General features: G+C 41.8%; 3 protein-coding genes across 3 annotated transcripts; all 3 read right to left on the bottom strand.

Annotated features, from left to right (window-relative positions):
- Positions 1–4,012: 4,012 nt before the first annotated feature.
- On the bottom strand, positions 4,013–5,168 carry LOC104423320 (cytosolic sulfotransferase 15). Its single transcript, XM_039303635.1, has 2 exons — positions 5,061–5,168; positions 4,013–4,940 (listed from the first exon to the last, which is right to left on the bottom strand). Exons 1-2 carry the CDS (start codon positions 5,166–5,168, stop codon positions 4,161–4,163), a joined length of 888 nt encoding a protein of 295 aa, XP_039159569.1. The 3' UTR covers positions 4,013–4,160.
- A 2,087-nt stretch (positions 5,169–7,255) lies between these two features.
- Positions 7,256–8,620, bottom strand: LOC104420948 (cytosolic sulfotransferase 15). Its single transcript, XM_039303436.1, has one exon. The coding sequence runs from the start codon at positions 8,561–8,563 to the stop codon at positions 7,595–7,597; it is 969 nt and encodes a 322-aa protein (XP_039159370.1). The 5' UTR covers positions 8,564–8,620; the 3' UTR covers positions 7,256–7,594.
- An 877-nt stretch (positions 8,621–9,497) lies between these two features.
- LOC104423318 (cytosolic sulfotransferase 15) lies at positions 9,498–10,505 on the bottom strand. Its single transcript, XM_010035826.2, has one exon. The coding sequence runs from the start codon at positions 10,503–10,505 to the stop codon at positions 9,498–9,500; it is 1,008 nt and encodes a 335-aa protein (XP_010034128.2).
- Between the last annotated feature and the right edge of the window lie 544 nt (positions 10,506–11,049).

Below are 11,049 nucleotides of genomic sequence, written 5' to 3'. Positions count from 1 at the left end.
AGAGCACCATCTTGTTGGTTACACGAGATAGAGAAAGAGAGTATGCAATTCTCAATGAAGCACGTGTTGTGGAATCATGCATAAGGTGATGTGCGAATGTAAATCATCATGATGTGAAAATGCCTTCTTGTTATTAAATGAAAGTGCAAAGCAATAGCGCAATTACTTATTTTGTCATTGAACTTCTACCTTCCTCGAAAGAAGTAGCCCGATATAATTCAAACTTTAGATCTAAAAAGAAATAAGGGGAATTGTCTGATCCTTTGCTTATGATTTAGGAGATAATGAATTAATCCAAGATTAATGAGAAACAAAAAGATGGATTAGTATTTGTGTGTGTGTATGTTGACACCTAAATTTTGGCGACCCGCTTAGTCATTTATTGCATTAAAAAATTAGGGGTTAATTTTATTTCTGAAAAATAGTTAATTGCATAGCATATAGTTTTAGGTGCATTTATTTCTTAATTTGCATTTACATTGGGCCGGTGACAAATGGGTTCAAATTGATGGTTCAGAATATTAATTTAGTAAATTGGCCCAAGTCCATATCCTCGGAAAGATTTTACGGATTGATTTATGCGAGATTTCGAATTTTAAAAGAATCATTTTGCAATCCTAAATCGTATCAAAAGCAAATATTACATTTGGAAAAATGAATTTTCGTGGATATGGATTTGGAAAAATTAAAACCCTAACTCGCGGCCTATAAATAGATTAAATGCGTAGGGTTTGAGAAGGAGGCCACACAGATTTATACATACAGCCACATTGGTGTCTCTCTCGAGGGTTTTCGAAAATTCAACAACAACTTTTCTCTTCGTCGGAAAAGAAAAAAAGGAAGAGAAGGAAAAAGTAAAATAAAGTTTTTGCTTCTTTGACCGAAAAAGAAGAGAAAGTGAAGAGAGAGGGGAAGTCGTCGTGAATAGGAGGGGAAAAGTACTGCAACAACAGTGAAAAGCAGAAACAGCATAGGGGAGGAAGTGATTGGACATTTACTATTCATCATCTTCCCCACATTCGCTGCCCCCATCCGCTGTCCCGGTTGCCGGCTTCTTCTTCACCCGCGCCTGCGCTGCGTCGACGCCATCAAACCGCAAGCCGCTCGGACTCCCTCGCCGTCCGATCCGTCGCGCCTCCGCAGCTGTGAGCACCGCCGCGCCCGGCGTCCAGCGACCGCATCTCAGACTGCCCGCGGTGCCGCCTCACCGCACTTTCGACCGCGAAAGCCCTCGCCACACCAGCCGGTCCTGCGGCGACGCATAGCCCTGCGACCTACCTCGGCCGCAACCTCCGGCCCGCTGAAGCTCGTCGCGACCCATCGCTCCGCCTCACCGAGCATCACCCATCGCCCAGGAGTCGAGGACCCACTGACCCCTTGACGCGCTCATGCGATTCGACGCTACCACCGAATCCCTGTGCCCTGCTACCCGGAGCTTCTGCCGACGCCGATCCGGCCAACGTCGGTCGTGCTCTATCCGCGACTTCCGCACCCGGAATCCCTCTGCACCCGCGAGCTCGTCCCGACGCCACTGCAATACCAGTCACTGTTGCAACTCCGAGCGCCGACGACCGCGCGTCTTCCTCCGCCTGCACCTCCCGTCGCCAGCACCGCGACGCCACCCACGATTGCTGCTGTGCCCTTGTTGCCGCCACACGCTAGTTTCAAAGCCGCTTCAAGTGGAAGACGTATGTTTTAATTCCGAACTCCCACAACATCAACAACGCGAAGAGCTGCCGCGTCCTCCTCGGCGAAATTCGATCTGATCTAACCCCATTGACGAAGCTTGGTGTTCCTTGAGACGAATCAAGCACATTGGCGCCAGCAATTTTCCCATGAGATGCTTGCTGCTTCTTGATGAACCCCCGCTCAGCACAGAGACGTGAAGGGAACACGACACATGCAGAACGGGATATGCGATTCACGCCTTGGCTTCTTCTTTGATTAAAATCACGCCATATGTCTTTTATTTATTTATTTAAGCATAGTCTCATGAATGATCCCACATTTTGATCATCACCATATTAACGTCTTCTCCACTTTTGCATTCTACAACACACGGACACATATATGTGGACGTAGCAGAGGACAGTGGAGTTTATGGTTGACCAGGCTCATCCACAAAAGCCAACTCATGCGCAAGTGTGCTTTCTGGACATCACCACTCGCCCCGAAGTCTACGGTCAAAGAGGAGTCATAAGAATTTCGTTGGATTTTTATTCTTTTAGGTGTTTTTCCAGATTTGCTAGTAATGTTACGGGTGTTATAATTTTATTTCATGCAAGCAAAAGAATAGTTTCTGGCGAGTAGACCGAGAAGAGGTTGGAAGGTGGCGGATACAGATTTTGAGGGAAGAATAGACGATACGTTGCCAAGCACCCCCGCCAACCACACCGCCGTGGAGCATCGTTGTCGTGCACAAAACCTTGCCGCCGTTCGCTGTCAAAAAAATCGGTCTCAATCTCGGTCCGATTGCATTTGGTCCAAATTTGGGAAGAATATCATCAAATTAGGTAAGGTGCACATTTCTAGTATATGTGGATATTTTATTGCCAAATATATGTCTATTTATATTTAGTTTCATATCCGTGAGTGATAGACATAACTTTCAATTAAGATTTATTTCCTAATTTGCAACCGCACTATGATTTTTATTCCATCTATAAGGCTTTAGATGGAATAATTAATCAAGCGGGAATAAAATCGATATCTTGATCTTTAAGGCTTAAGATCAATTTATCGATTTTATTAGCGAAACAATTAGGTTTGATAGATATCGTTTCCAAACTCGAACAATGGATAATATCTTTGATGACCATGGATGATTTGGTGTTTATCTTTTAGTTGTTTTATTTATCCCGAAAACACAAAAATACAAAAAAAAAAAAATGCATTGCATTCCATATAGATTAGAATTGATTGCATGGTAGATTAGTTTTTTTTTTAAATGCATGTTTAGAAGGCATTTAGAATAGATAGCATTTCACTTTAGTTAGATTTTTATTTTAAGTGATTTTCATAAAAAATACAAAAAAAATCAAGTGCATGTCATTTAGGATTAGATTCATGAAATGCATGCCATTTAGTGATTGTTGCTAGGTCCATTCAATTAGTAATTGCATGTCATTAGAATTAGGTCATTTAATTAATATTGCATTGCATATTGCATGATTTCCATTAATTAAGTGAAAAAAGAAAAGAAAAGAAATTGCTTGTTAATTAGAAATCATATTTAGGATTGTCAATGTGAATTCTAATTTAACATTGCAGATGCTTTCGTTGCTTTAAGGTAAGTCCTGCAATTTATTTACTACTTTACTTGGGTGTTAAATTGGTGGTTTGCGCACCCGCATGATCGCCTTACATGTTAGGGAATTAGATTTAAAATCAATTCAAGCTGCCTGCAAAACATTATTTTAAGAGAAAGGTACCGAAAGGGCGTTAGAAAAGTCTAGCGTAACCAAGTCCCCGAACTCATAATCTCTGGTTCGTAGGAGTAAAGTAAATCTCCCGTAACTTTACTTGGGTTTCTAATCGACCCACCAAAAATAGATTAGTGGGGACTCCTAATTGAAAAATCATTTGCATGTTATAAACTTGAACCTAAGTCGTGAATTGGTATGGGTTTGGGAGAGCCCGAGTTAAGTTTAGGCTTAACAATCCATTAACCAAACTTTCACACTCGAAAAATTGGTCGCGACAGGGTATATGAGAAATCATACGAGATCACGAATAATATTGGATTACTTTTTTGAAAAGTAGATGAATTAATAGTAAATCTGTGAATACATGATCTCTAATTGACTGAACACATAGACAATACATGCAACTATTATAGGATAGGAATAGTTTACAGCATCGATGTAGTCTACCGATGTTACCAATGCTTCTTTTTTTTCTTCACACCTGACTAGTTTCAAATACTTGTTTCGTCTCTTGCGACAGAGAAGTCAAGGATTCTTGAGCTCTCACCGATGCTACCAATGCTTCCTTTTTTTCTTCACACCTGACCAGCTTCAAATACTTGTTTCGTCTCTTGCGACAGAGAAGTCAAGGATTCTTGAGTTCTCTATACTACACCAATAAGGAAGATTGCAGATCCATTATTAATTTCACTTATTTCTAGTGACACAAGTAGAGAAAGTGAAAGTATTTAACGCTCAACACGTTTTGAATTCCAACCCAAAGGGGTTCATCTTTTCTTGGATGATGCTATTGGGGCGATCCACCATGGAAGGAGTGAGATGGTTAACCCAATCACCCACCTCCCCTTTCCTAAAAAAGCTTCTCTTCTCGAACTCGATCGTCAAGGCTACTTTGTCGGATTTGTTGACCTCTAGGTCCTTTAGGGTCTTCAAGCTACACATTTTGGCTATCTCTTCAATCACACCTGCCTCCTCTTCCTCCTCAGTAAAGGGAAGACCCACAAACTCGGCCACCCTCTTCAGGTGTACTATAGTATCCTCCTTTAGGTCCTCATACTTGAGGAACAACACCTTGGATGGCCACTCCAAGCTCATCTTCCAATACCCCATGATGTGATCCCAAAAGAGCCCGAACGAGATTGTCCCTTGGCAATAGGTCTCGAAATGCTCTTCCAATGACCACTCTGGCTGGTCTTCTAATTGCGCCTTCTCAAGGAAGAAATGCCAAGAGGAAACCACGGTGTCCAACGGGTTCCGGCAAATGTAAATGATTCGGCAGTCAGACTGCTTGATGCACTCCGGCAAGGATGGGTAAGGGATGTGCGTTGCGAAGAGCCTCGGCTCTGCCAGGCCAGCAAGGTTGGGCCTCAGTTTACTTCCGTACAGCTGGAACTCGAAGAATGGAACGAGTTCATGGGGGTTCGAAGTGAGCAAGGGCGTGTTGGAGATGCCGAAGCGGGAGCGGTTAACGACGGAGAACACTAGGGCCTTTAGCCAGGTGGTCCCTGATTTGGGCTAAGAGGCCAGAACAATATCCTTGTGTTTGGCTTCAAAGTGCCGCTGAAACGTGATCACGTTGGGAAGCACGAAGATGGGGCACCAAAAGTTTTGGTAAAGGCACTGGAAAGGAAGAACCGCGCCTTTCCTTTGGGGAAGTGAAGCAATGAGTTCATCAGTCTCCTTCCGATCATGCTCTTCAGTACCTGCTATGGCGGACTGCGAACAAAGTTGCTGGTGTGCCATGGTGGTGGAACCGCTAGGCTTGTTGTTTTGAGTACGAATCGAAACAAGCACATGAAAGTGAAGCACTTACCTTTCCCTTGCTAGCGAGTGTGGGTTTTCATTGTTTTGCTCCCACTTTATCTCCACGGCCCATTATTTGACTGCAATCGGTGTACTGCCTCTTAAAGGCTGCCTCTACTCGTGTGACTCTTCTGGGGTATGACGACTGAACAGCCGGCCGGCACAATGGTTGGTATACAGATTTGACATAATATATGAATAAAGGTGGCGATTCCTTTTTCGCTGATATCCTTGGGCATATAATTTTATATAGGACTTTGCCGACATAATAATTGGTATACATATATGATATATTATATGGATAAAGGTGGCGATTCCTTTTTCGTGGACGCCAAGTGCATCTTAAATCTGATATCCTTGGGCATATAATTTTATATAGGACTAAGCCAACATGATAATTTTTAAATTATTATGAAAATAACAACGGTTTATTGTGAGTTACAATTTTTTAAAGAAGTGGACTCCACAACAATATATAATTATATATTATTTAATTTTTTATAATCTAGAGTAGATTATTATTCTCACAATGAATTAAAGACTATCAAGTTATTATTTTTTTTATATATAATAACATGCACCTTGGATTCGGTTTACGTGAGGCTAGATTAGGCGTCCAAGCTTTTCGAGTAAATTTCCTATCTCAAACCTGACCAAATTGATATTCGGGCACACTAAGATCCGTTGGATGGGGTTGTTGGATGGGGTGCAAAGAAGGGTGCGCTTGGCAACTTGTCAAACAATGACTAATTCTTTTATTTCCGAGAATAGATTTGGAACAAAAATCTATTTGGTAAATTTTTTATTCCAAAGATTAGAACAGAATCATGGAGTAAAAAAGATTGCTTCTATATTCCTGAGAACAATTCCAGAATCAAGCCAACAAAAAAAAAAGTAATAAAATTATTAAAAAATTAAAAGAAAGTGGTTTGGATTAGAAATTTTGAGAACGGTATTAAATACAATTCTATTTTGGAAATAGAAACTTTGGACAGTTATTGAACGCCTTCAAATATTTAGAAATTATTCATGGGAATAAAATAAAAAAGAATCATTTTTATTTAAAAATTGTTTTCGGGAACATAATGATTATTAAGCACACCCTAAGTGCTGCTCTTTTTCCTTCAATCTCCCATTATGAAAATCTCACTGTCTCGAGCATGAATATTTTTTCTTGTTCCTCTTTGGGCAAGAGAGCATGGTGCTATAAGTTTCTTTCATGAGTTTACATGAGCTTGGTTTGAATCATAGTACTCTATGTCCATATCAAGTGACTTGTGACGAAATTGTTATGCATTTCATTTCAAATACTTGTTTACTCTTTCGGTAATAGGATAATCGAGGCCTCTTGTGCATGCCCCTTAATCAATCTCAATATGATTCACGTTTCTTTGAGGGACCACCGTGTGCTTCGTTAGCATGCTGGTTGAGTCATTGCCAGACATTTAATTGAGTAGTTTATTGGGTTTGATTTGAGTTGTCTTCTACTTCTTCTTCTTCCTCCTTTTTCCTTTCTGGAGTCCAAAAGTGGCAATTTGATCGCTTGATGGACTCCATTGTTGCCTGTTGTGCTGGAAGGGCTTGGCCAAGTTTTAGACTTGCATGGGCGTATCTGCTCAATATTTAAGGTTCGACTGATTTCGTGTCTGTTGTTAGGGTATGCCCAAGTTTGATTTAGCTCGAGTGTAGTGCTTAATGAGTCTTAACTGTTAATTCTTTACATCTCCGTGGTGTCGCGATAAGATAGTTTAGTGTTCTCTTTCTCTCTCTCTCTCATCCCCAAGTTTCAAAATTCCTTTTCAGTTCTCAAAGAACATTACATCAAAAAACACAAAAAAAACATGTATTACCCAATAAATGGATTATCTTTGCTCATGTGGCCGGTTAGATCAATTAATCTCGAACTTTGTATCTCAGAGAGTTGCAGTAACATGGTGCCATAGAAGGTTTCGGGTACATCTGGGTGAGCTTGCCTGGTTACTTTGCAGCGTTGGATATGCGGCGATGCTTGTTATTGTTTGCGGGAGTAGTCTAAGTGTTTCATAATTCTATTGATGATGTTCAGACCTTGTTTCAGTGTGCTATTGAATGAGCCATATAGCAAATTATGATATCGTTCACTAATATTGAGTGTGGGATTGTAGTAGTTTACAATATCAGATTTAGTCTGCCACCGCAACCAAAGATTCTCTTTTTTCTTCTCACACATGATCAGCATCGAGTACTTGTTTTGGTCTCTAGCAACTGAGAAGTCTAGGATTCTTGAGTTCTCCATCCTACACCAATAAGGAGGACTGCAGATCCATCCATTATTAATTCCGTTTATTTCTGATAGCACACATAGAGAAAGTGATAGTAATTAACACTCAACGTGTTTTGAAATGTAATCCGAAGGGGCCGATTTTCTCTTGCATGATGCTATTGAGGCGATTTGCCATGGAAGGAGTGAGATGGTTAACCCAATCACCCACCTCGCCTTTCCTAAAAAAGCTTCTCTTCTCAATGGTTTTACTAGGTAATTTGCCGGATTTATTGACCTCCAGGTTCTTGAGGGTCTTCAAGCTGCACATTTTGGCTATCTCTTCAATCACACCTCCCTCCTCTTCCTCCTTAGTGAAGGGGAGCCCCACAAACTGGGCCACCTTCTTCATCTGTCCTCCAATATCTTCCTTCAAGTCCTCATACTTGAGGAACAGCACCTTGTGTGGTCTCTCCAAGCTCTCTTTCCAATACCCCACCATGTGCTCCCAAAAGGGCCCGAGCGGGAATTTACCTTGGCAATAGCTCTCAAAATGCTCTTCCAAAGACCACTCTAGCCACTCTGCTGATCGCGCCATCTCGAGGGAGAAGTACCAAGAGGAAACCACGGTGTCCAACGGATTCCGACAGATGTAAATGATTCGGCAGTCCGACCGCTTGACGCACTCTGGCAAGCTTGGATAAGGTAGGTGCGTAGAGAAAAGCCTGGGCTCCTCCATGTCATCAAGATCGGATCTCGAGTTATTCCTGAACAAGTCGATCTCGAAGCGAGGGACGAGTTCATGGGGGCTTGAAGTGAGCAATGGTGTGTTTGAGGCGTCGAAGCGGGAGCGATTTACAATGGAGAATGCTATGGCCATGAGCCAGGTGGTCCCCGATTTGGGGTCAGAGGCTACAACAATGTCCTTGTCTTTGGCCTTGAAGTGCCTTTGGCACGCGACGACATTAGGAAGCATGGAGATCGCGTACCAAAAGTTTTGGAAAAGGCAGCAAGGAAGAAAATTAAGAAGTTTCTCTTGGGGAAGTGAAGCAATCAGGTCATCAATGGCCTCCTGCTCACTGTCTCCCATTGCCATGGCGTTTTCAATGCGAAACACTCATACGATTTTCAATTCCTTTTTCACTGCTTTATAGTCGTTGCATACCCCCAATCACATGAGAAAAACAATTTATGAGCCCACATGAGATACATACGATTTATGATTAAAATGAAGTGGGTCCTAAATGGACCTCCTTCATGCAAGCTGTCTGTTGACTTCTTGTGCATACCCCTTCATTAATCTCAATAGGATTCACGTTTCTTTGAGGGACCACCGTGTGCTTTGTTAGCATGCTGGTTGAGTCAGTGCCAAACATTTAATTGAGTAGTTTATTGGGTTTGATTTGAGTTGTCTTCTACTTCTTCTTCTTCCTCCTTTTTCCTTTCTGGAGTCTAAAAGTGGCAATTCGATCGCTTGATGGATTCAGCAAGCATGGGTAAGGAACAGGCGTATCGAGTTTCGGGAAAGTCGTGAGATTGGGTTATCTCCTTACTTGGTTAGTAAGTTACCAGCCAAAGGGCAAGGCTACACTAGTATGTCGAGTCACTAAGAGTGCCTTACTGACTTCAATGGTAAGGTTCAACTTCCACTGGAAAATTTCTTAAAAGTTGGATAATTTATAGTTTTAATTTGGTGTTAGTAAATACCTCAAATTGTTCGTAACTTACTACAATGAAATGGGTAGTAGGTTGCTCACTCTTTAATGTCCATTTGATTTCCCGATGGAGATGAGAGTAATATTTACAGTATCAGATGTAGTCTATTAGTGCTACAAATAGTTCCTTTTTTTCTTTCCCTTTCCTCCACACCTGACCAGCATTATTAAATACTTGTTTCTTCTCTCACGACATGGAAGTCAAGGATTCTTAAGTTCTCTATACAACACCATTAAGGAGGAATATAGATTCACCCCTTATTAATTTCATTTATTTCTAATGGCACACACAGAGAAAGTGATCGTAATTAATCCTCAACGTGTTTTGAATTGTAAGCCAAAGGGGCTGATTTTCTCTTGCACGATACTATTGAGGCGATCCGCCATGGAAGGAGTGAGATGATTGACCCAATCACCCACCTCACCTTTCCTAAAAAAGCTTCTCTTCTCGAACTTGATTGTCATAGGTACTTTGCCAGATTTGTTGACCTCTAGGTCCTTGAGGGTCTTCAAGCTACACATTTTGGCTATCTCTTCAATTACACCTTCCTCTTCTTCCTGCTCAGTGAAGGGAAGCCCCACAAACTTGGCCACCTTCTTCAGTTGTCCTCCAATATCTTCCTTTAAGTCCTCGTACTTGAGGAACAACACATTGTGTGGCCTCTCCAAGCTCTCCTTCCAAAAACCCACCATGTGCTCCCAAAAGGGCCCGAACGGCATTTCTCCTTTGCAATAGGCCTCGAAATGCTCTTCCAAAGACCACGCCGGGTGGTCCTCCGACCGCGCCAACTCGAGGAAGAAGTGCCAAGCCGAAACCACAGTGTCCAATGGGTTCCGGCAGATGTATATGATCCAGCAGCCCGACCGCTTGATGCACTCCGGCAAGGATGGATAAGGGACGTGTGTAGCAAAGAGCCTCGGTTCTGCTAGGCTGTCAAGGTTGGGCCTCGGGTTGCTTCTATACAGCTGTAACTCGAGGAAAAGGACAAGGTCATGGGGGTTTGAAGTGAGCAACGGTGTGTTGGAGATGTCGAAGCGAGAGCGGTTCACGATAGAGAATACTAGGGCCTTTAACCAAGTAGTTCCTGTTTTGGGCTCAGAGGCCAGGACAATGTCATTGTACTTGGCTTGATGGTGCCGCTGAAACGCGATCACGTTGGGAAGCACGTTGTCCGGGCACCAAAAATTTTGGTAGAGGGACTGGAAACGACTTACCACACCTTTGCTTTGGGGAAGTGAAGCAATTAGTTCATCGATGTCCTCCTGCTCATGTTTTTCGCTACCTAAGATGGCGGACTGCGAAGGAAGTTGCTGGCGTGCCATCGATGTCTGAGCAAGAATCAATACAAGCAGATGAATGTGAAGCGCTAATCTTTTTATAGCTAGTTGAGTGGTAGTTTTTCAAATTTCTTTTGGTCACTGCTTTATACATGCGAAGGATGATCACGAACCCCCAATTAATCCCAATTCATTTATTACACGCTGATAAGTCAAACACTTGTCGGCTTAGTTGACGTCAAAGAGCGCACCGAACAGATAATTGACATTGTAGTGCACATTTCTAACGTCGGGTTTGCCACAAAACAGAAATTTGTTCCATGCAAGGTAAATTTGAATAACCGATAGTGAATTTGACATATCGTTTATAAGGGGAAAGAAATGATTGATAACTTATTAGTCCAGTCAATCATATGTAAGTTAATAAAGAAAATTAATTTTAACTCACATAATTCCATTATTAATATTGCAGAAGTAAGTGATTAAATAGTAAAATAGAAAAAATACAAGAAGAAAAATCAAATATCAGATTTATATAATTCTATTAGTATGACCTATATTTATGGGAATGGTAACAAATTATTCCGTT

This window comes from Eucalyptus grandis, chromosome 10, assembly GCF_016545825.1.
Source record: "Eucalyptus grandis isolate ANBG69807.140 chromosome 10, ASM1654582v1, whole genome shotgun sequence".
In the NCBI taxonomy this organism is placed as follows: Eukaryota; Viridiplantae; Streptophyta; class Magnoliopsida; order Myrtales; family Myrtaceae; genus Eucalyptus; species Eucalyptus grandis.
This window is presented reverse-complemented; position numbering and strand designations above follow the sequence as displayed.